This window comes from Lathyrus oleraceus, chromosome 6 (assembly GCF_024323335.1).
Source record: "Lathyrus oleraceus cultivar Zhongwan6 chromosome 6, CAAS_Psat_ZW6_1.0, whole genome shotgun sequence".
Taxonomy (NCBI): Eukaryota; Viridiplantae; Streptophyta; class Magnoliopsida; order Fabales; family Fabaceae; genus Lathyrus; species Lathyrus oleraceus.
Window position 1 is genome coordinate 508,099,808 of NC_066584.1, and position 26,365 is coordinate 508,126,172.

Below are 26,365 nucleotides of genomic sequence, written 5' to 3' on the forward strand. Positions count from 1 at the left end.
GAGGAACGAAGACTCAATACATATCTTCGCCCAAAAAGAAGCCGTCCCTGGGAGACCTGAGCTTTTATTATTTTACTTCTTATTATAATGAATATTAATCAAATATTATTAATAAAAGTGGCTTTCTTTTTTGGTAGTTTATGCAAAATTAAATTCCAAAAGTCCTTGAAAACATTTCATACATTGCATAGCATAACATGACATTGCATAACAGGTACTCTAAAAGGATCAGTATTCTCACGGTTTTCCTTCAAACAGAAAAATGGACCTCGAACAAACTGTCAAAGATCTCCAGGCTCAGAATGCTCAACTCCAGGAGATGATCTTGAACTTATCCAAGGGGCAGGAGGAACTGAAGACTCTCTTGCTCAAGAAGAAAAAGGACAAGAAATCTGTGAGGCACATTAACCCGGGAAGAAGGCAGTTTACGAAGATCAATATGACTTTAGCACAAGCACTGCAGGGTATGCTAAAAGTAAATTTAATTACCCTCAGAGATCCTCCTGCAAAACCCAACACTACTTCTCCTCGTTATAATCCCAACGCCAGGTGTGCCTATCACTCCGATAGCCCCGGGCATGATACGAATGATTGCTGGTCGCTGAAGAACAAGATTCAGGATATGATCGACGCTGGGGAATTTGAATTTGATCCTCTGAATATTCCTAATGTCATCACTGCTCCTATGCCCGATCATGACAAGACTGTTAATGCTGTAGAAGATGTGAATAGCGATTGCAACTTGGATAATTGGAAGGCTGAAGACACTATTCCAACTTCCTTTAGTCAGGAGTAATTGTTTGTTGTTTATTCAATGTATCAAATTTGGTTAAATGTTTTGTCATTCTCATAAGCATATTCATATTCAATAAATCAATGGACTTTTTGCATTCAAATATTGCGCTCTTTATCTTTCCTGTCATTTTTCAAATAAGCTATGCTTTCTTGCACACACTCACGTAACAAATTGCGTATCCACATCCACTCTGGATCCTGTTGATAATAGTTCTGCTACTGTTCATTATGACTTCGAAAATCCGATCTACCAAGCCGAAGATGGAAGTCAGGAAGATTGTGAAGTACCTGAAGAACTTGCCAGACTGTTACTGAAAGAAGAAAGGACTATACAGCCGCATGAGGAGTCAATTGAAACTGTCGATCTGAGTACTAAAAGTAGACAAGAAAGAAGTCAGAAGCCTCTTGGGGCACTTGAATTACATTGCCCGGTTTATATCCTACTTGACTGCTACTTGCAAACCTATCTTCAAATTACTGAGGACAGTCAAGAGATGATAAATGTCAGGAAATTTTTGATAAAATCAAGAAGTGTCTCCAAGAACCTCCAATTCTGACACCACCAGTTGAAGGAAGACCTCTAATCATGTATTTGACCGTGTTAGAAAATCCAATGAGGTGTGTTGGGGCAACATGACGAGTCTGGTCGAAAAGAGCATGCCATATACCGCCTTAGCAAAAGGTACCGACTGTGAAACAAGATACTCATAGCTCGAGAAAGCTTGCTGCGCTTTGGCTTGGGCTGCTCGCCGACTAAGACAGTACATGTTGAATCATACCACTTTATTGATTTCTAAGATGGGTTCTAGAGTGCTAATTTGAACAACAAGACGGTTACTGAACTCTGCACGCGGTTCAAAATAAAACACTCTAATTCTTCTCCGTACCGGCCAAGGATGAACGGCGCCGTGGAGGCTGCTAACAATGTCCAGAAGCTTATACAAAAGATGACAGTAATGTACAAAGACTGGCATGAGATGTTACCATTTGCTTTTCATGACTATCGCACTTCAGTACGCACTTCGACAGGGGCAGCTCCGTTCTCTTTAGTCTATGGAATGGAAGCCATCTTACCAGTGGAAGTTCAGATTCCCTCGCTAAGAATCATGAAAGAGGCGGGCTTAGATGAAGAGGAACGGATTCAGACTCGACTCGATCAGATAAATTTGATTGAAGAGACTCGCAGCTGTTTGTCATAGGCAGATATATCAGAAACGCATGACCCAGGCATTCAACGAAAGGGCCAAGCGACAAGTGTATCAAATTGGCGACTTGGTAATCAAGCGTATCGTGCTACCGCAAACTGATCCCAGAGGCAAATGGACTCCCACGTACAAAGGGCCATTTGTAGTTAAGAAGGTATTCTCTGGTGGAGCCATGATACTTGCTACAATGGATGGCGAAGATTTCCCGCATCCCGTGAACGCGGACATAGTTAAAAAATACTACGCATGAAAGAGACCCGCTAGATCGACGTATCTAGGCAAAAGTAAGGGCATCCCGGCGAACCAAAAGGGTTCGGGCAAAAATTAGGGATATATATAAAAAAATGTACACCCGGCAAGTCGAAAACCTGAAAAGGCGGCTTGGGCAAAAAAGGGTATCCTGGTGGGCTGAAAACCTGAAAAAGGCGGTCCAGGCAAAAATTAGGGATTAAAGCGTATGACTATGTCCCGTTCTCAGTCAACTCTCATCCAAGTTCGAGGGACTGACCAAGCCAATCACTTCTATCCGACAGCAAGGGATGAGATGCTCGAAGACATAATGACAGTAGTAGGCTTAAAATCAATAGGACTTCTTCCACATAGCTATCTCTTTGTTTTCGACAATTTCCTCTTACTAGGATTTCTGTCTCCTTGTACACAAATTGCCTGTTTATAGGCCTCCTTTCAAAATCAATACAACCTTCTTTCAAAAAAGATACTTTTGTTTTTACTTTTTCTGTTTTGTTTGCGTAAACGTCCATTGATTTAATTTGAATTAATATGTGCATTTGAATATGATCAATGTTTATCAAAAATACGTACATAGAATAGCAATAGCAATTACTACAAGACTTCGGGATCGAGGATAAGGTCTAATCATGCTTCCAATGAATCCACTACCAATTCTCTTCCCCCAGCAAGCCTGTTTTTCCCCAGAAGAAGTTGGCAGTATTCCCCGGCACAGCCAGCTATTCCCCAACAGAGGTCGGCATCATCAGACAGATTGATCATCTCATCCATCCCCAGCCAGGCTCTGTTGAATATCTCTACCATCAGACAGAAATTAGAACCCCCAGCCGAGAGAGGGTCCTCAACACGAATATCTCCAATCAGTAGAGGGGGATTTATTTTCCCCAGTAGAGTCCCCAAGCAGAACTTCTCATACGCATAACTCATTCATTACATCATTTCACAGCATACGCATGCATACAACATTCGCATTTATTTTCGAAAGCATAAAACATCTCATGAATCATGACATGGCATAAAGCTAACTTTTCTTTACAGGTTAATTATCCTCCTGATATAGTCAAAGTAAAAGGCTCATTCAGGCAGACGCCTTTATCAATCACAGACAAGATTCAGATACATATTCCAGATGCAATTCATGGGAACATTCATTCTGACAACACTTCGATATCCTCCTAGCGATGGCATCTTTAAGCCCATCCCAGACATTTATTGCAAGTACAACGTATACAGATACAGCCTAACATACGGTTCATTCTGATTCAGCTCAACATATGACTCCTTCAACTCAGATACGATCTAGCATACGATCCATTCTGACCTTCGACAACTCAGAGACGATCTAATGTATGATCCATTCTGACCTTCAACAACTCAGATACGATCTAGCGTACGATCCATTCTGACCTTCTTCAACTCAGATACGATCTAACGGACGATCCATTCTGACCCTCAACAACTCAGATACGATCTAGCGTACGATCCATTCTGACCTTCTTCAACTCAAGTACAGTCTAATGCACGACCAAGTTAGACCTTCATCTGACCAGATGCTACCTTCGGACAGGTACATTTCTGGATGGTAGTCCAGTATACGGCTACTCCCTTTCTCAGATGCTACCTTCGGACAGGTACATTTCTGAATGGTAGTCTAGTATACGGCTGCTCCCTTTCCCAGATGCTACCTTCGGACAGGTACATTTCTGGATGGTAGTCCAGTATACGGCTACTCCCTTTCCCAGATGCTACCTTCGGACAGGTACATTTCTGGATGGTAGTCCAGTATACGACCACTCCCTTTCCCAGATGCTACCTTCGGACAGGTACATTTCTGGATGGTAGTCCAGTATACGGCCACTCCCTTTCCCAGATGCTACCTTCGGACAGGTACATTTCTGGATGGTAGTCCAGTATACGGCTGCTCCCTTTCCCAGATGCTACCTTCGGACAGGTACATTTCTGGATGGTAGTCCAGTATACGGCTGCTCCCTTTCCCAGATGCTACCTTCGGACAGGTACATTTCTGGATGGTAGTCCAGTATACAGCTACTCCCTTACCCAGATGCTACCTTCGGACAGGTACATTTCTGAATGGTAGTCTAGTATACGGCTACTCCCTTTCCCAGATGCTACCTTCGGACAGGTACATTTCTGGATGGTAGTCCAGTATACGGCTACTCCCTTTCCCAGATGCTACCTTCGGACAGGTACATTTCTGGATGGTAGTCTAGTATACGGCTACTCCCTTTCCCAGATGCTACCTTCAGACAGGTACATCTCTGGATGGTAGTCCAGTATACGGCTACTCCCTTTCTCAGATGCTACCTTCGGACAGGTACATTTCTGAATGGTAGTCTAGTATACGGCTACTCCCTTACTCAGATGCTACCTAGTGTACGGTACATTTCTGAAGTGTAGTCTAGTGTACGACTACTCCCTTTTACCATCAGATTCAGCCTACTGGACGGCTCATTCTGCAACTCAGATTCGACTTAATGTACGATCCATTCTGAGCTCCAGCAACTCCAATGCGGTCTAACGTACGACCCATTCGGATCCTCAACTACTCAGATGCTACCTAGTGTACGGTACATTTCTGAAGTGTAGTCTAGTGTACGACTACCCCTTTCATCATCAGATTCAGCCTAACGGACGGCTCTCTCTTCAACTCAGATACGATCTAGCGTATGGTCCATTCTGATCCTTTATCCCCAACAACATATGACACACTCCGACTCCCCAGCGAAGTCGGCAGCCTAATGGATGACTCATTATTCGGTCTAATGTACGACCCAGTGTGGCACCCATGTCTTCAAATTGGCCTAATGTACGGCTCGATCTGAAGCTTTCGTCATCAAACCTCCCGGATGGCATCTTTAAGCCCATCTCCATCAAGACCAACTGTCGATCCTCAAGTGCAAATTTTTGGGGCATTCTAGTGTTCAATAATCTTCCACCTCCAGACCACGAATGGCATACACGCCATCCTAACTCTCTCGGTTCAAGAATATTGAACAGGGGCAGCTGTCATACCCCAAAATTTACCCATCATTTTTCCTGAAAAAAAAAAAAAACAAAAAAAAAAAACGAAAAAAAAAGAAAAAAAAAAAAAAAAAAAAAAGAAAAAAAAAAAAAAAAAAAAAAAAAAAAAAAGAAAAAAATTTAATTAATTAATTAATTAATTAATTAATTAATTAAATAATTAAATAATTAAAATAAATAAATAAATAAAATATAACAAATTATTTTGGACTTGGGTCTCCCTCATTCCAAGCCCATTACCCACAAAATTAGTCTATAAATACTGAAGTTTCAGTAGAGGAAAGGGACTGGGAGTTACACTTGGAGATTACACTGGGAGATTCACTGGAGAAAGAAGGAAGAGAAGCAAAACACTCTGAGGTTTCCTTGGAACAAAACCTTGAGGAAAAAGAAAGTGAGAGAACAGAGAAGGACAGATAGAAACTTTGGCATAGGAACCCTGCCTACCCGGAGAATTCAGAGTAAAGAAACCCTGAAGGCAGCCCATCTGCACCGAAGCCATCGCCGTCCAATTCCCGCTGCCTAACTTATTCCGATACTATAAGGGGTCAATCCCTTCAACCTTGAATTGGCAAACAGGTTTGCGTATCTCTATTGTTTATACTTTCAATTGGCCATATCTACATATATAATGCATCATGATTAAATGTTGATATATAATTTGCTTTCGTATGGGAATTTAAATATGCCTGAATACCCTGAATGTTTGACCATGTTATTCCTGTGATAAAATGCCATAAAATTCAAAGTTCCTAAAGTGGGGCTGTTTTCAAATTCAAAATCCGTGGCCTATTCTGTTTTTTTTTTATGTTTTATCATAGTCATGCATTATTCATCCTATCCTATTTATTGTTGTGATATTTCTCCGGTGTAATCTTCGATTGCACCCTGATTTGGTGTTCTGACATGTTTCTTTTTTTTGAGTTTCGTAAAGGTTCACATATCCCAGGAAAAAGTTATTGGCTAGGTATTCCACTTTATTTGTGGGATACCCTTGTGGAGTTTCACCCTAAATTATTTTTTTAATGTATTAATTTCTAATTTATTAATTTTTTAATATATTATTTTTAATAATTTTAATGTGGAGTTTCATCCTAATTATATAATTAATTGTAAAACTTTGCCTTTGAATAAGTGATCTTGGACCTCTCTTTGTTGCCTTACGATTACGATATTACGGTCATGTCCCGCGAACGTGGGGATACCCTTAGCAAAGACCCTTCGGTTAAATCATCATAAAATAAATTATAGTCCCTCGGATGTTGCCTTCGAATATACAACTTTGTCCCTCGATGACCCTCCGATGTTGCCTACGGTTAAATGATGATAGTCCCTTCGAATGCTAAGGTATCCTCGTAACTGTTGCCTTCAATGACCAATCGATGACCCTACGATGACCCTTTTACATCCAAAGGATAAAACTACTTATTTCTCAATAATAAGGACAGTTTTACCCTCATAAGGATAGGAAATACTCATAAAGACCTTGGGTCCACTACGCCAAACAAGACCTTAGACAGCGCTTTTTTTAGCCTTAGACAGCGCTTTAAAGCGCTGTCTAAACCTCCGCTGCTAAAGGTTTAGACAACGCTTTTTGAAATCTTAAAAGCGCTGTCTAAGCCCCCCCCTTAGACAGCGCTTTGGCCTAAAGCGCTTTCTAAGACCCTCCTATTTTAATTTTTTTAGGTATACCTTAGACAGCGCTTTTGGCAAAAGCGCTGTCTAAGGTATACCTAAAAAAATTAAAATAGGGGGGCTTAGACAGCGCTTTTTGAAAAGCGCTGTCTAAGCCCCCCTATTTTAATTTTTTTAGGTATACCTTAGACAGCGCTTTAGGCAAAAGCGCTGTCTAAGGGGGGGGGGGGGGGCTTAGACAGCGCTTTTCAAAAAGCGCTGTCTAAGCCCCCCCTTAGACAGCGCTTTTGCCTAAAGCGCTTTCTAAGCCCCCCCTTAGACAGCGCTTTTTCCAAAAGCGCTGTCTAATGTATACGAAAATTTTTGTAGCTTTTGTTTTAAACCACATTTTTTCCAGGTTTATAAACCAGAATTTCTACCTGTTTTCAACCAGATTTTGACAGACAGAATCACATTTTATACATGCCATTTTGGCCTTTTTTCTACCAATTTTTGGCTAACAAATATATATATACCAATTCAAACCAATTTTGCCTTAAATGTATCAAAATATATACAAATTTATGTACACATTTACAAGTCATTACCTATACTCGAAATTTATGTACACATTTACAAGTCATTACATATATTACAAATATACTACAAAATTACACAAATTTATGAAAAAACTTTGAGCTCTATCATGAATTGACACCACTCCTCTTTGATTTCGTCCACTTGATCCTTTGTATAAAATGCACACTTGAATTCCTCAAAGTACTACATATGAAGCAAAAAATATTTTGAATTAATTCCAACTATTTAATTATATGAGATATGTGTAAATATAAAATTAACTCATAAGTTAGTAATACATACATCGGTGGGAATCACTAATCGGCCCAAAGCAAGAGTATCCCGCATAAACCTCAACACGAAATACCCGCAATCATGTACTTACGCTTCATACATAGCCACGGAGGTAGGTTATAAATCATAAGAATCACAGGCCATGTGGTATGTGAGATACTTTGAAGACCATGTGGGTTCATTCCATCAGTAGATAATGCCAATCGAAGGTTTCTTGCTTCTGATCCAAACTCAGGATAATCATTATCAATCTTCGACCACTGTGGTGAATCAGCCGGATGCCGATACATTCCATCAATAATTCTTTCATCTGCATGCCAAGTAAGATGTCTTGCATCGGTTTCACTACGAAACATGCGCCTAAATCTCGGAATTATCGGAAAATACCATAAGACTTTTGCGGGAGATAATCTTTTCTTATATCGAGACAAACCGCATTTAGGGCACTCATTTAACATTGCGTATTCGTTACGAAACAAAATGCAATCGTTAGGACAAGCATGTATCTTATCATAGCTCATGCCAATAGAGCACAACATTTTTTTTGCCTCATAGGTTCGATTAGGAAGAACATTATCATCCGGTAGCATTTCTCTCATAAGGGCCAACAACTCTGTGAAACTTTTATCCGACCATCCATTGCCCGCCTTTAAGTTGTACAACTTTAATACCGCAGAAAGTCTTGAGAATTTAGTGCAACCTTTGTACAACGGTTTCTCTGCATCGCTTACCATCCTCTCAAACATTTCAGGACAATCATGAAGATCTTCTTCCAGTGCTTCTACAATCTCTTCAACTCGATCACAATCGTATGTTTCCGTGTCTTTGTCGTATGAAGCATAGGTCGTACTACTTTTTCCACTCGATTCAACATTCTCGTTAATTTTCTCACCATGAAATATCCAACACTGATAACTTTGATCAATTCCATGCCTCAGCAAATGCGATTTCAATCCATGTGCGTCAACCTTACCAATATAACAACAACGCAAGCAAGGACAATGCATTCGTCTGGGGTTTTCAGCGTGTTGAACAGCATACTTAACGAATTCCAAAACCCCACTCTCGTACTCTTTGGTCATTCGATCGGCACAGATCCATGTTTTATCCATGGTTTCCCTACTTATTAAAGTAAACAATTAATCCAGACGAAAATACATAACTAAAGTAAACACTTTCAAGGTTTGATAGCTAGGATGTTTGTTATAAAGAGCATGGTATGGTGAATCAAACTTAGTGAGTATGGATGATGGTAACCTATTGATCAAATAAACTGCAGTGGAAAAACTATGATCCCAATAGGTTACAGGAATGGATGAATGAGCAAGTAGGGTGAGGCTCATTTCAACTATGTGAATGTGTTTTCTTTCTACATATCCACTTTGGTGAGATGTATGTGAGCAGGTAAGCCTGTGACTTATGCTTAGGTCTACTAAGAACTTGGAGAAAGATCTAAGTTTACCTCCATAGTCAGATTGGACTGACTTGATAGTTGTCTTAAATTGAGTTTGAATAAACACATGAAATAGCTTAAAGGATTGTAGAGCTTCTGACTTTTGTTTCAGAAAGTATAACCAAGTATACCTAGTGTGACCATCTACAAAGGCAATGTAATATCTATAGCCAGGACTAGACGGATTAGGAGAGGGACCCCACAAGTCAGAATAAATAATATCAAAGGCATTATCATAGACAGTAGTTGAAGTAGGGTCATGTAATCTATGAGCTTTGCCTAGATTGCAAGATTTACACAACAAAGAATCATGTTTATTAGGTAGAGAAACATTACACTTTCTGAGAATTTGTTTGACAGAATTGAAATTGGCATGACCTAATCTATGATGCCATACAGCCAAAGAATTACAAGAGGAAACCTCATCTAAACTAGGTTTGACAACAGTGTAGCCTTGAGCATCAAGCTGTGTAGGCAAGGATTTATTTAAGCAATTGAACCCTGAGAGCTTCAATGAGAGCTTGGGAAGGCAGTGCAAGCCATTATTATCAAGGAATCCCTCAATAAGAACTTGTTTAGAAACCTGACATTTCACACAATTTGTCAACCCTAAACTCAAAAACAACATTGTTATCAACAGAAAATTTGGAGACAGATATCAGGTTCCTAGTGATAGAGGGCACATGAAGAACATTGTCAAGCACTAACTTATGGTGAGATACTACCTTAGTCACCACAACTCCAATCAAAATTGTATATGAACTAGTACAACAATCAGCTACTTAAAAGCTAAAGCTTCACAATGATGCATAAGGGAATGACGCTGCAGAATGTATGAAGTGGTGGGTACTGTACTTGAAAAACCAGTTGTAATAACATGAACAATAGAAATGAAGAAAGATTGAAGAACATACCGCAAGTGTATTCGTGTTCGCTGGTGTTCGCCGTTAGGGTTGTCGCCGCTGGTTTTCGCCGTTAGGGTTGTCGCCGCTGGTTGAAGCTTGAAAACAAAAGAACAGAGAACGAAAATAGAAATGAAGTCTGAAATTTTATTTTAATTACACCTTAGACAGCGCTTTTGTGGAAAGCGCTTTCTCAGGTATGCCTTAGACAGCGCTTTCCAAAAGCGCTTTCTAAACCCCCCCTTAGACAGCGCTTTTGGTTTTAATTTTTTTTAAAACTTAAAGACCTTAGACAGCGCTTTATCAAAAGCGCTGTCTAAGGTCTATATTTAAAAGCGCTTTCTAAAAGCGCTGTCTAAGGGGGGGTCTTAGACAGCGCTTTTTAAAAGCGCTGTCTAAGACCCCCCCTTAGACAGCGCTTTCATTATTTTCTTGGAACATTTTCAGCGCGCTATTTTAATTTTACCCTTAGACAGCGCTTTCTTTTAAAAGCGCTGTCTAAGATGCGCTGTTAAAAGTCATTTTTGCCATAGTGGTCGGTATAACTCTTAATTGCTGGCTCACAACCTAAAACATTTTTTCACACCTCACACCTTTCAAAATACCTTCAGAAAATCACCACTTGGTATACATTCATACTAGAATCATTACCGAGTTATATTTTTCTAAACAATTTTCAAAACTAAACGAGATAACCACTTTGTATACATTCATACAAGAATCATTACAAAGTTAAATTCTCTTTTCAAAACAATTTTCCAAACAATTCACAAACACTTTTTTAGACAAAAATAATATAAGTGATCGAGCAATTAAGAGCCCATGGATAACCATGGATACAAAGGGTGCTAACACCTTCCCTTTGTATAATGTACCTCCCGAACCCAAAATCTAAATTAAGGTCTTTCCTGTTCTTTTCCACCTTTCCTTATTGGATAAAAGAAAAGTCGGTGGCGACTCTTGCTAACCGCGACATTGCGATAAAAAACACAAAAAGTCCAGTTCACCGTATGACAACTATTATAAGCAAAAATAAGATACTTAATATATACCTGAACTCTGACCCAGACAATGTCCTTCCTAATGCGGTAATTCTTTTTCGATCTAAATTTTATTATTGCCCTAACAAAATAAAAACGTATATTGAGATCAATCTGACAGACATAATTAAATATAGAAATACACACGAATATTTAGGGGAATTTCACTCACGTGTCAACCGTCTTCTTCAAACCCGGATATTTACTCCAATCACCCGATAACGAATCGAGATAATACACTATTAGTCTCGAAAGATCCATAGCAACCAACACCCAGTGACCACTGTAAAATAAAACAAAAATTTAGATGAATGAAAATTTTCTACGTAAAAGATATACATAGATTAGAATGAAATTATTAGAAAGAAAATCTAACCCGTTGCCAGAATTAAACGGTAAAAAATACAAACTGCGTGTAGTATTATCGCCGGCCGCCATGAATCTATCGACTAGATCATTCTTTACGGATGTTGGATTTTTCGATATTAACGTTGCGTTGACACGGGAAGCAGCAATAAAATTGAAACGGTTACACAATTCAGTTCCCCGCATCAATTTGTCATACATATACCTTAAATAGAAACATAATAAATATTAGACTACTCATTGAAATGTGTAAATAAATTGTTCAACTAAGTAAATTATAGATTGATCGGAGTACCATATGTATGTATGAATGATAGCGATGTCCAATTCGTCGTGCTCAAAAAGTTGTTGCATGTCCTCCTTTCCAATTATTTCGAAATGAGCTTTTCCGAAAACACCTTCATCAAAATCTATACTACAAATGGACCCGTCCATAATATCGGACTCTTCCACCATTTTCTCAAGACGCATCATAATTTGAGATTTTGTCCCGGCCGTCGTTGGAATATCCTTCGTTGGAATATCCTTCGTTGGAATATCCTTACCATCGCTTTTCAACTTTCGACCGGGAACCTAAAAATTCATATAAAATAAATCATTACTTTTTGTGATGCAAAAGAATCGTTGCGTATATAATTCAATGGGTATATATATTTGTACCTCTTTTTGAGATGCAACCGACTCGATGCGTCTTGAAATCCCTTTACCAGCTTTAGGGGTGAGTCTTGTAGGAGTCTAACATTACCATGTAATAAGGATTGATTAAATATCATAATTGTAGCTGAATTGAAATGTGAATACTAAATATTCATAATCATTTAGAATATATATACCTCGGCATCTGGGAAAATTAGATCTGACGGCCAACCAACAAAGGATCCGACTGCATCTCGCATCAACGTTGTCTCTGAAACAACGTCGGGTAATGGGAGAAGGGCGTCCGTATCTAATACAAGGTCAACCGAAACTTTCATAAATCCCACCGGGAGGGGATTATGGTGAAGTAATTCACCCGAAGTATTGTGCACTTTTCCCTTGCCAACCATGCGATAAGTTGGTGACGATAGATACAGCTGACAAGGTGAAATGCCCTAAACCAATAATAAATGTTATTGTTAACGTGTATATGTGTCAAGTAAAAAAGTGCTATTTTAATTTCATAATAACATATATAATTACCCCGGGAAATTTCGGTTGATAATTGATACTAGCTCGGTCACTAGTATCTTTTGCCTCGGAAGCGCACCTTTCCTCTCTATACCTTGCATTCTCGTTTTGCAGTTGAAGTACTTGTGCCCTTAACTCCGCCAAGGTCTCCATCACCTCTTTGTTGGTAGGATTTTTTGTTTTTGTTTTTTTATAAAATGACGACGGAGTCACACCAAAACCCTTACCCCTCACACGACCGGAATACTCAGGAACATTTAGTACTCGACTAAGTACGCTCCTGCAATCCTGGACCTCGGTTGAAGGTACGGTTTGGGATAAAGTCTCCTGAAATATTATTAGAGGAGATTAAAAATGAATTATATGTCTAACAAAATTTTCGATATAATTAAAGAAATAATGTTACATATACTTACACATTCGTCATAAACATTTTGGACCGCTTCAACGACAGCCCCATCCTTCCCAACCCGAGCAGCCTTCCATAATACGTGCTCCGGAAGAGATGTTGCGTCACTTTTCTCCTCGGCTAACTACACATTGAATTAGATTATAAGATCATCAATTATAACATATTGTGACAATGTATAAGCTCATAGCATTTGAATATACTCACAATTCTTTGTTGTAACCGTGCATAACCCGTACGCCCTTTTTTGTACGGATACGCGGGTTTTGATGCCATTTTCCTATTTTTGTCGCTTACTTCCTGGATAAAAAAGTTTAAGGCATATTAGAACCAAGTAACTTAACAATTGTATAATACCATAATTAATAGACATTACATGGAATTTTTCGTTTCTTCGTTTGGCGACAAAGTTATCCCATTCATCGGCTGAAATAATCTCGGCATACTTCATTGGCCGTTCTCCTTCAACAAATTTTCCTTCCTCATCCTTGAGAAATTTGTTGCACAAAAAGGATCGAAATCCTCAGAGTCTTTTTCCGGCCAATTGAATACAATATTTTTGCCGGCTTTCATCGATGTGAAAGGATCTCTAAAAAACATACAAATGGAGTGTGTTATTATAAAGTAATATTATAACAATATATGGTTAACAAATAGTCAACAAAAAAAACATAAAACAATATATGGTAAGTACCTGTATCTCCGACCATATTTTTTCCTTGCCAACCTTCAAGTCCGGACTTCTCCAATTATCACATGTAATCGGAATATGTTGTCGAACAAGGAAACCAATGTAACTTGCCAACATTGAACCGTTAGGCTCAATTAGTTGGTCTTCAGCACTCCAATGTACTTCAAATTTTACACCCTTGTCTCTTGCACGAATGATTGACTTCATAACAGTCAATCCTCGTTTGATTTCTTTTTCAACATTATTACGTGATTCATTCGCGGCATGGGTATCGTCTTGGTTAGCCATTTTATCTGTAATATAGAAATGATTCAATAAGACCCAAGTAAGACAATGATTCAATACGTGAACACATTCATATACCTTCCATTTCTCTCATGTTACAACAATCTAAACTCTTTTTTTTTATCATTATTGAATACAAACCTACTCCATGCAAAAGACCAATACGTGAACACACCTACTGCATGCTCAAACACACTTCAAATATATCAGTTTTCAATCAGAAATAAAAAACTCAGTTTGCCCTAAACAACATTAATCAACATAATGCACAAAATGAAAAACTAAGTTTAGAAAATGCCCTAATCAAACACATGAAGAAAGTGAACGGTAACGATGGAGAAGAGAAATACCTTAAAGGTGACGGTAACGATGGAGAAGAAAGTGAACAGTGACGGTGGAAGAGGATAACTCAGTGAACGTGAACGCAGCAGCAGAAAAAGGCGACGGCGACGATGACGGTGAGGGAGGGAGAACGAACGGAGGACGAGAGTAATCGCAGTAGAGAGTAATCGCAGTTGAGAGAAAACCCAGTTACGTAAACGAAATAGCTTATAGAGAGGGAAAATAAAGAGACATGCAGTATATGTTATAATTTTAATGTGGGACCTTAGAGGGCGCTTTTGTAAAAAAAGCGCCCTCTAAAGGGGGTCTAAGAGGGCGCTTCTGAAAGCGCTCTTTAAGGCTTTCCAAAAGCGCCTTCTAAACTGGAAATGTACATGGACTTAGAGAGCGCTTTTTCAAAAGCGCCCCTTAGAGGGCGCTTTCACTAAAGCGCCCTCTATTGTTGTCCCTCCATTTCCTCATTTTTTTTTTTGGCTTCACTTAAGAGGGCGCTTTGTTACAAAAGCGCCCTCTAAAGGGGGCCTAAGAGGGCGCTTCTAAAAGCGCTCTCTAAGGCTTTCCAAAAGCGCCTTATAAACTGGAAATGTACATGGACATAGAGAGCGCTTTTTTAGAAGCGCCCTCTAAGGTTACCCTTAGAGGGCGCTTTCAATAAAGCGTCCTCTATTGGTGTCCCTCCATTTCCTCATTATTTTTTCGCTTCACTTTAGAGTGCGCTTTGTTACAAAAGCGCCCTCTAAAGTGCGCTGTCTATTCTAGTAGTATGCTCCTTATTTTTTCTCTTCACTTTAGAGTGCGCTTTTGTAATAAAGCGCCCTCTAAGGGGCGCTGTCTATTCCAGTTTTTGGCGTAGTGTTAGAGCCTTGTTTGAGATTATCGATTAGCTTTGGCAAATCATTCTTTCAGTTCAAATCATGCATTCAATGCATTTTCTGGAAAGACAATAGTTTAAGCAATAGGTTCAATGACAGAATTAAGAATCCATGAATGAACAAGGTAACTGCAACGTTCCCACGCTACTATGTTAAGATCAAGAAGATTAGGAGCTTGAATTGATCCATCAACAAAGGACAATTTGTTCTTGGGGCAAGAGCTCGCTGCATAGAACGTGACCATGACAAGTAGTTGGAACCATTCAATAGAGGTGTAATCTTCATAGAGCATGGACGTTTAATTCGATGAATGTAGTAAACCGAGTCAATAACATCATTGGAAACCTAAATTGAGGTTGATTAGTGTGCGGAGGCATGATCAATGGATCGAAAAATGATGAACAATTGAAGAAGGAAGAAGATGCGGAGAAAAGATGCAAGAATTTGCAAATAATGAAAAGTAGAACATTTTTGCGACTGATAACATATTATCAATCATAAAGTTCATACTGAAATTGAATTGAAAACAGAAAATGATCGAAATGTTTCTCTTGCATATTCATTCATCAAGCATCACATCTTAGGAGAATGGAGGAGTACTTTAACTATCATGGTACACACTCATTAGATGGTAGCTTGTATGCCAAGTTAACTAACTAACAACCTTGAAAGTTAAATGTAAACAACCCTGAAAGTTAACTCATTGAATATAATCACATGTTCACATATATCAATGTAAAATGTGTGCTACATAGGTCAACCGTCCACACTCATCATCAGTAATCGGCCTGACCTACTCCCACCGCTACATGTGTTGGTATGCTAGTCGATTCTACAGCTAGCCATTTAATTATTACTTTCATGGACAAACATTATGAGCTACACTCATATATTTGTAGCTGAGGAAGATACCCATAAGACAACCTTCATAAGTCCAGGAGCTCTAGAGAACTATGGGTGGCTAGTCATGTCCTTCGGGCTGAAGAATGCAGGTACTACGTATCAAAGATCCATGAAACCATCTTCCATGAACTCATTGGTAAACACATGGAGATATATATTAACCAAGTGGTGTTAAATCCAACAAATTCCAGAATCATTTAAGGGGAATCTTGAGAGTGAAAATTTGTATATGTTTTGTCTGTTGCATTGCAGATCCTATCCTAATGCTACAACACACTATTGATGTAATCTACGATAACTTTTTAAACTAAATAATTTAAAAAGATTCACATTTAAATAAATTCGAGAAAATTTTTGTTAAATATTTGAATGGTCCGAATATTAAAAGTTCCTGAGAATTTGCCATGATACTTCAACTTCTAACAGTTTTTCTTTCTATTTACATTTCCTTCCATAACAATTAACAATCTCCCTTCGTTGAATTCTAAATAGGCTTCACTATGGATCAATGAATACTTATCACTAAGAATCACTATTTGCATCTCGCCAACTGATCTCTTGCATCAACAACTTTATCAACAATATGTTGACAGCCAATTTTGCATTTGAGCTGTTATCAATGCTCAATCAAAGCTCCTCTTTCCAAAGCATATCTTCGATTACAGCTTTCATTTCATTGCTTGCTGTATATCATCTCTTGTAACTTATATCTTATATTCATCTAAGCTTGAGAAATTGTCTGCTCGAGATATTTATAAGTCTTACGATATTTTGATACACCCATTAGCCAGAAATCAAAATTGTCAACTGTAACTATATTTATGTATTTCTGTCTTGGCTTCTCAACATTTTCACTTTGCCTCACACTCTTTATCTTCTTCACTGGAATGGAAACCTGTACATAGATATACCTTTTAGAATCTCAACAAAATGTTGGAATATGAAAACTGAGAGCTATGAATAGGTTTGTTCACGACTTACCTTATAGCGTATCCTACACATTTGTCCTTTCTGATTAAAGACTTTTATTGATCTCTCGCTGCAAAACGCAACCTTTTCAGTGGAGATGAAGAGGAGACCAGCTAGAGGGCCAGATGTGGTCGACAGATAACAATGGCAAACTTTCAACAGCCTCTCCCCCTCCATCACACTAAAATACTTCATGAACACTTTCTCCACTCCGCCCATTTGAAGAATTCGAGCCCCTAAGCTCAACTTCCTTTTAATAGTTTCCGTTATGTTTGTCCTTAGTGTCCCTGAAATTTCAGAATTACTATTACCCTTCCTGCTGCGCTTTTTCTGGTTACAACTTGCTCTACCTGAAACATTGAAGCACTCTATATTAGTAAAACCATCAATACTTAATGGAATTAGATTTGATAATCGTGATTCGTCTGTAAAGGGAAAGAAAGTCTTACATATGCTTTGATGTTTGGATGGATATTGACATGGATGAGAGGAAGAATCAAGTAAGTATCTGTTATCCGACTTTTGAAACTGGTCATATATGATTGGAGTTCCAACAATTAGCTCGTGAAGAAATGAGGTCTGCATGTTGAATGATGAATAAGGTTGTGTTTTGTTGAAAGAAGAATTGTCGGGTAAGGAAGCTATGATCACTTGTTTAGATCAGTCCCTTTGTATTGTTAAGAGGTAGTATTTAAAGGGATGAAAAGTAGGAAGTAAATTTTAAGCCTTGTGTGTGATGACTCAACCATGATCTTGGTGATGTAATAAAGACACTACTGGCATGGGAACTTGAAGGGCTTTATTTAAGATAGTATTTTGACATCATGGATTGTTTGGTTGCTTTTAGGAAAAAATGATAAAGAAGAAAGATATAAATTAGCTTTTAAAAAAAAATACTTAAAAGGGTTTATTTTTAGAGGCTTAGAGAAAGGTTTGTATATCTTGAGGAGCAAGATTTCATGGTTTTCATCAGCAGCAGAAACTTTATGAGTTGGCATTGTAACTTTGTGATGCTAGACTTGTGTAAATTCTATTGCAGTAAGGTAGGTATTTAAAACTAAAATGAAGGCCAAGTGTAGTAAGTTAATGTGTCAAGAGACATAAACTAGTTATTTTGTGAATGATGTGGTAATGATTTGGCAATCTCCTTTTTTAAGAAACAGTGACACGTACCTAGACATCAGCAGCAAATATGAAACACCAGCACATACACGAACATCAGATACAACACTGAGACGATCAGATACAACACTGAGACGTAGACACAACTAATACTTTTAAGAAATTAAAGTAATTGAATGTAATCACATATTCTCATATATCATGTTGTTTGACACTAGATACACCATCAATGTAAAATGTTGGTGCTACATAGGTGAACTGTGAACCGTCGGTATACATCATCAGTAACCAGCCTGAAACCAGATCTTAGTTTCCATTCCATTTTTAGTTTCTGTCAAAAACAATTCCATGATCCATAACCTTACTCCTTACATACCATAGCCCTGTCAGAAAGCTTACTCTATGATGGTCCATTTGGAAAATACAATAGTCAGTGTAGATGCACATGGAAATAATTTGCTGATTTACTTTTCCAAAAACATGGGTGCTATATCTTAATATACAATGTTTGTGGTCCTCCAATTTTCTTCATATTAAGGTCATTCCAAATTAAGCAACATTAAAGTGCTATATAAGCTATTCTTCTTTTGACCTCTAAACTAGCGCTTGTGTTTAGTTATAATTAACTGTACTTGAAGTAACTATTATTCATGAAATCCTGAAATTTTCACTTTACTCTGATCTGTATGCATAAATAAAAGAACAAGCAATTTCGATTTATGGCAAAGGAGGATTAAGGATTTGGTGGCTTAACAAGATTTGTAGAAGGCGCTTCGTGATGAGAAATCAACAAACATCACAACCATTGATTGGAACGAGATGAAGGAGAAGACCGCAGGTTTGATAAGACTTTGCGTTTCTGATGACGTGATAAATCATATCCTGGACCTCACAACTCCGAAGGATGTCTGGGAAAAATTAGAAAATCAGTACATGTTCAAGACGCTCATGAACAAATTGTTCGCAAAGCAGTGTCTATATAGCCTCAAGATACATGAAGGAGGCGATTTGGAGACTCATGTCAACGCTTTCGACAACATCCTTGCTGATTTGACACTGTTTGGTGTGCAAGTGACGACGAGGATAAAGCCATTATTTTTTTTGCTCTTTACCAAGCTCTTATGATCACTTGGTGATCACTCTCATATACAGGAAGGAAACAATCACGCTGGATTATATTTCTTCTACTCTTTTGCAACATGCACAACATCGCCCAAGTGTAGAGGGAGGTGAAGGAAACTCGAGTGAAGGTTTGTTGTGAAGGAAGGTGAAGACCGTGGCAGAGGCATGGGCAAGGCAATGATTAATGGAAATAAAAAGAGGTTAAAGTCCAAGGACAGAAAAACAGTAGAATGTTATGGTTGCAAGCAAGTTGGCCATTGGAAGAGGGAGTGTCTAAAGAAGTCAGAAAACAGTAGTTCAACAAATGTAGTTCAATCTGATGGCTCTTATAGTGAAGAGGATTTGCTTTGTGTTTCTTCTACAAAGTGCATTAATGCATGGATTCTTGATTCTGGATGCTCCTATCATATGATGCCGCACCGGGAATGGTTCAACTCTTTTAAATTAGGTGATTTTGGTTTTGTCTATTTAGGTGATGATAAAACTTGCACCATCACTGAAAAAGGGAAAATTAAAATTTCTTTGGATGATGGTGGCGTGCGCAAGTTGAGTGAGGTGCATTATGTTCCAGAATTGAGGAAGAATTTGATTTCTCTAGGTACTCTTCAAGCAAATGGTTATTCATTTCGGTCCGATAGAGATAGAGACGTCATGAGGGTTATCAAGGGTGCAATGACAGTGATGACAACAATGAGGACTACAGGAAACATTTATAAGTTTTTAGGGGCACAATTATGGGTGATGTAACATCTGTTGAAACTAATATAATGCAACCAAAATGTGACACATGCACTTGGGTCATCTAACTGAACATGGGATGAAGGAACTACGTAAGAGGAATTTGCTGAGAGGGTGTTTGCAATTGCACAATTGGATTGTGCAAGTATTGTGTTCTTGGAAAATAATGTAGGGTCTGTTTCAAGACTAGGCAACACAAGACCAATGAAATCTTATACTGTGTCCATTATGATGTCTGGGGGCCTACAAAAGAGCCCTCTGTTGGAGGTTCCAAGTACTTTGTGACATTCACTGATGATTTTTATGAAATATAAATCTGAGGTCTTTTCCAAGTTTGAGCTATGGAAGGTGGAGGTTGAGAACCAGACAGAAGAAAAATAAAGTATTTGCGGTGTGATAATGGAACTGAATACACAAACAAGAAGTTCATGAATTTCCGTGAGAAGAATGGAATCTAGAGGAACTTTTTTGTGAGAAAGACACCACAACGGAATGGTGTTGCAGAGATGATGAACATGACTCTGATGGAGAAAGCAAGGTGCCTTCGGTTGAATGTTGGTCTTTCAAATGGTTTATGGGAAGAAACACTAAATATGGCATGTTATCTAGTCAACAAATAACCACAGACTTCATTGGATGGCAAAGTTGTAGAGGAGGTGTGGACAGATAACCCCGTTGATCTAAGTAATTTGAGGATTTTTAGCTGTCCAACATACGTGCATATTTCCATTGAGGATCGGCCTAAACTTGATCCCAAGTTAAAATAATGCATTTTTATTTACTACAATAAAGGTGTGAAGGAGTACAAGGTATGTAATCTGATTAAGAGGAAGGTGGTTATCAACAGAGATGTTATATTTGACGAGCAATCGATGTTGAAACACTCAGATGTGATAGTTGTTCCAGATACTGATGTAGAAAGTTCCAACTAGGACACGATTCAGGTGGACATTGAGGAGCCACCAGTGAGCCCAAGACAGATTGTAGCCAAACAACAAGATGAACCAGACTCATATTCAGGTGGAGTGTAAGATTCAGGTGGAGTACAAGACTATACACTTGTGCTTGATATGGATCCCCATCGTATTACACCTCCAGTCAGGTACGGGTTTGAAGACTTAACGGCATATGCTCTTCTTACCAGTTCAGGAGACCCTTCTACCTTTTGAGAGGCTATGGCTATCTAGAAGAAAGATAAGTGGATGAGTGATATGGTGGAGGAGATGAAATCCTTGAAAAAGAATAAGACATGGGATCTTGTTCAGTTGCCATAGGGAAAAAGAGCCATTGGTTGGGTGTACAAGAAAAAGTCAGCAGTAAAAGAAAAAGAAGGGGAAAAGTCCAAGACTCGCCTAGTTGCAAACAAGTATTCACTGCAGAAGGGGATTGATTATGATGAGATTTTCAGTTTGGTCGTTAGACACACTTTTATCAGAGCAATATTGACTATAGTAGCCATCAGGAATATGTATTTAGAGCAGATGGATGTGAAAACAACTTTCCTCCACGATAATCTAAAGGAGTAAACCTACATGGAGAAGGCAGAGGGATTCAGTGATACTAGACATGACATACTTGTTTCCAAATTGAATAGATCTTTGTATGACTTGAAGCAGTCTCCAAGGGAGTGCTACAAGCGCTTTGATTCATACATGCTCCAGATTGACTGTTGTGTTTATGTGAGGAGCTTTGATGACGATTCTTTTATTTTCCTATTATTTTATGTTGAGGATATGTTGATTGTTGTCAATCATTTATATGATGTAAATGAGTTGAAGACCAAGTCAGGTAAGGAGTTTGATATGAAGGATCTAGGTGCTGCAAAGAATATTCTTGGGATGGAAATTCACAGAGACCGAGGAGCTAATAAATTATGGTTGTCTCAGAAAAGCTATGTTAAAAGTGTTTTGAGCATATTTGACATGAGCAAAGCAAAGCATGTGAGTACTCCATTGGAGAATCATTTTAAGCTCTCTTTGGAACAATGTGCGAAGACAGACTCTGAGATTGAAGACATGTCTAAAATTCCTTATTCCAATGCAGTTGTTTGTTTGATGTATGATATGATTTACACTAGACCAGATATGGCACAAGCAATTAGTCAAGTGTGCAAGTTCTTGTCTAAGCTAGGGAAGCAGTCAAGTGGGTCTTAAGTTACTTGAAGGGTACAATAGATCATGGTATCATATTCAGCAAAGAGCACAGTATTCCATCAGTTGTGGGATATGTGGATTCTGACTATGCAGGTGATCTGGATGATATGAGGTCTACAACGGGGTATATCTTTACTCTTGCAGGGGGACCTATATGATGGGAATCATCAGTTCAATCCATATTAGCTACGTCTACAACTGAGGCAGAGTACATGGTTGTAGCTGAAGCTGCCAAGGAAGCATTATGGTTTATAGGGTTAGTGAAAGAGTCGGGTATTGAGCAAGGTGGAGTTTAGTTGCATTGTGATAGTCAGAGTGTTGTCTGTTTGGCGAACAATCAGGTGTATCATGATAGGACCAAGCATATTGATGTGAGGTTCCATAAGATCAAAGAGTTGTTGGTGTCCGGACAAATATTACTTAAATAGGTTCACACTTCAGAGAATGCAGCGGATATGTAGACCAAGTCAGTCACCATTGACAAGTTCAAACACTATTTGCACTTATTACATATTTCTTTGTGTTAAGTAGGATGTGTACCTCCTCAGTTTCCAAGACGAATCGTTATGCAAGAAGTCTTCATAGGGGTTTTATATTCGGCAAAATGGAGATTGTTGAATATGGCTCATATGTTTGAGATAATTATGGATTGTTGAGATAACTATGGGTTGTTAAGATAACTATGGATTGTTGAGAGTATAACTCATATTGTTGAGATAATTATGGGTTATTGAGACAACTATATGTTGCTAAGAGAATATCCCATATTGTAGAGATAATTATGGATAGAGATAATTGTTTGGGAAAGAAAACTAGGGATTAGGGTTTTAGATATACTAAAACCTCGTATTATATATATGGTTTGTAATACTATAAATAAAATGAACTATAACTACTCAATAGTCGTTGACGTAGACAATTTGACCGAACTACTTGAACAAAATTGATTTTTGTATTTCCGATTACTCTGATCTATATTCACGTTTCTACCCTAACAATTTTTAAGTATATAATTTCATCTAATAAATTATGTGAACCTTGCTATCTGTTATTATTATTTTTTTTTTTTTTTTGAAACAATGGACTTTTTGTGAGGTATAAGGAGGAAGATGTAGAAATGATTTGACATTCAATTTTCGTCAAACTGAAAAGTTTGTCTTACCTTACTGCCCCCACCACATGATATTCATAGCCGACCTAAACTATGACACGGTTCCTTAGCTGACAAGTTATTTCAAGTATCTTACATAAACAGAATTTCATGTTCCATAACTTTATCCCCATCAGCAAGTTCACTTTATGATACATGCTTTGTCTTGTAAGACTAGAAATTCAAGGCCTCATAAAACATAGTCCATTTGGAAAATACAAAACATAATAGTGAATGTGGAATGATGTTTGCACATGGAAATGATTTAGTGATTCACTTCTCCACAAACATGGGCGCCATCTCTTGAAATGCAATGTTTAGCGGTCCTTCAAATTTATTCAACTTAAGGTCATATTCCAAATTAAACAACAAAGTGTAAAAGCTATGATATATAATCTAATCCAAACAGCAAGTGGCCATGTCAGTCACACATGTGTTGATTGCAAACACTGATAGCCAAATGGGAATATATAGTGCTCTATATGTTATGTTGTATATTTATAAGTATATTATCAAGAGAGAATTTAAACAAGGTTGACATGACAGTTAAAAATAGCATCAGAAAGGCCTCATTCCACCTCACAAGCCTTTATTAATGACTCCTTTTTATTTCTATTTCTAAATAAAATAAAGAGCCAACCCTTGAACAAACCTTGTTTTGTCATCAATTGTGTGGCATTGTCCAATAGAACCAAACTACTATTATATAATTCCACCCATTTTCTAAATCTAACCAACTGCTTATTATTAAAAAAAAGTTATAGGATTCAAAAAAATATGTCTTGATAAATGCATCGACATAAAAACTTAAACAAATCCTTCCAATTTTTATAATATTTTTCTTTTCTGTAAACAACTAAACATGCAATCTTCAACTTTTGAATAAATTTCCTTTAGTCTTCATGATGATTCATAGCTGACTCATCCTCCAAAAGCTACACAGTCACCTTATTTTTCTTTTAACCACATATATACCCCTTTAGAATACAAGGATTTATCCACTTAAATTACAAGAGCTCTTCAATACTTCTCACAAGCTAGTCCTTTTCAAAACAACATCCTCAAAGGCAAGAAACATCAAACAAAAATGAAGACCCCATTTCTTCATGAGTTACTTCATGGAATTTCTATCTCCTCAACTTACCCGTTGGGAAGTGGTCAAAGAGATACTTGCTTGATTCTTCTAGCATATACAACAAATCCATCACAAAATCAAAGCAAGGTATGAACACACCTATATTAACAAAACAAAATTATATTTCATTGATCATTTGTTTTTGAGTTCTCACGAATTTAGATAAAATCACCTTTTTAAAAACATAAATTTTTCTCAAAATATTCATGCACAAAATATGTCTTAGAGATTTTTCGAGTTTAATCTCTTAAATAAACAAAACTCGTGATTGTTCATTAAAAATACCAATAAACAAATTGACACACCTAGTGAGGCCCTTTTTGTGCATTTTTATTCAAGATTTTTTGTATAAAATCTGTGCATTTTCATCTATTTGTTTTGTTCTTCATATAAGTTTTTTAGTGTGTGTATTTAAGAAGTGGCAGTGTTAAAAGGAAAATGACAGCAAGAAAGTCAAAGAATACTTTCCTTACACAGAAAGACACCCCAAATATGAAAGAACAACCGAACGAAACCACAGTTGGTGGTGTAGGAACTTCAACATCAGTTGAAGTAATTGCTCCTGTTATAAGCCAAATGTCAGTTTCAACGGTATCGCTAGAAGTAGTTGTTTCCCTACCACATTCACCGGGTATTCAACCCACTTTTAGGATAACACAACCAATTTTAGGAGATCATATGCCTTCTTTTCTCCCAAACTTCACCATACCCCCTAGTAGTAGGAAATACTCATATGGCATGCCAACTGCAATGATGGCAGATCTATAAATCAATGCATCTACACACTACGCCAAATAAGGGAAAAGAGGGCGCTTTTTTTGGCCTATAACAGCGCTTTAAAGCGCCCTCTAATCTGGCGCTGGCATAGGTAAAGACATCGCTTTTTTTCTTGGTGAAAGCGCTGTCTAAAGTGGCTCTTTAAGCCCTTTAAGGGCCACTTTAAAGGGCGCTTTTTAAAGAAAGCGCCCTCTAAAGTGGAAACATTTAAGGGTTTAGAGGGCGCTTTTACTGAAAAGCGCCCTCTAAAGTGGAAACTTTTAAGGGTTTAGAGGGCGATTTTACTGGAAAGCGCCCTCTAAAGTGGAAATTTAAAGGGTTTAGAGGGCGCTTATTTTGGAAAGCGCCCTCTAAAGTGGGTGGTTATTTAAATTTTTTTTTAAAAATGCGCTATATTTTTTTATTGATTTTAGACAACCTGTATATTGAAGCAGTACACCTAAAACTGTATAATTTGAAGCCCTTTTTCACACATTGCATTCAACAAGCCTTATATACAACAATCCATACATATACAACAATCCACTGATATATAATCGTTTAACTTCTAAAGATTCTAAATATACAACCAATTCATAACTTAAAAAGAAATAAAACTAAGTAGCAAAAGCATCTCTGAGATGTATGTTTTTTTGCTAGTCGCAGTCTTCTTAGCAACAACCTCTTTTTGTTCAATATCAATAGCATGAACCTAAAATATCATAAAATTAGTTAGGTGAAGTATAAGATCAAGAATTAACATCTCCATCTAAACAAATATCAATTGATACTTTCAAATATCCAACATCATCATCTACGCGAATGAGGCTTGACGACAATGGAACATCTCCATCTAAACATATATCAATTGATACTTTCAAGTATCCCTTGCCCCTTGCACGAATGATTGACTTCATAATAGTCATTTTACCTGTAATAAAGAAAACAATTAAAATCAGATGACAAATATAAAAACAATTGAGCAAGTCTCAATATTTTCTTCTAGTAATGG

General features: G+C 37.8%; 1 protein-coding gene across 1 annotated transcript; it reads right to left on the bottom strand.

Annotated features, from left to right (window-relative positions):
- Nucleotides 1-16,539: 16,539 nt before the first annotated feature.
- Nucleotides 16,540-17,971, bottom strand: LOC127091371 (GEM-like protein 4). The gene is made up of 3 exons (XM_051029996.1): nucleotides 17,627-17,971; nucleotides 17,190-17,527; nucleotides 16,540-17,103 (listed from the first exon to the last, which is right to left on the bottom strand). Exons 1-3 carry the CDS (start codon nucleotides 17,760-17,762, stop codon nucleotides 16,930-16,932), a joined length of 648 nt encoding a protein of 215 aa, XP_050885953.1. The 5' UTR covers nucleotides 17,763-17,971; the 3' UTR covers nucleotides 16,540-16,929.
- Nucleotides 17,972-26,365: the final 8,394 nt, after the last annotated feature.

Excerpts from the sequence above, each read along its gene's own strand:
- LOC127091371 (XM_051029996.1), bottom strand. The coding sequence starts at position 17,762 with ATGCAGACCTCATTTCTTCACGAGCTAATTGTTGGAACTCCAATCATA. Across the intron at positions 17,528-17,626 it reads ATCCAAACATCAAAGCATAT|GTAGAGCAAGTTGTAACCAG; the intron begins GTAAGACTTTCT and ends TCAATGTTTCAG. Across the intron at positions 17,104-17,189 it reads TGTGTAGGATACGCTATAAG|GTTTCCATTCCAGTGAAGAA; the intron begins GTAAGTCGTGAA and ends ATCTATGTACAG.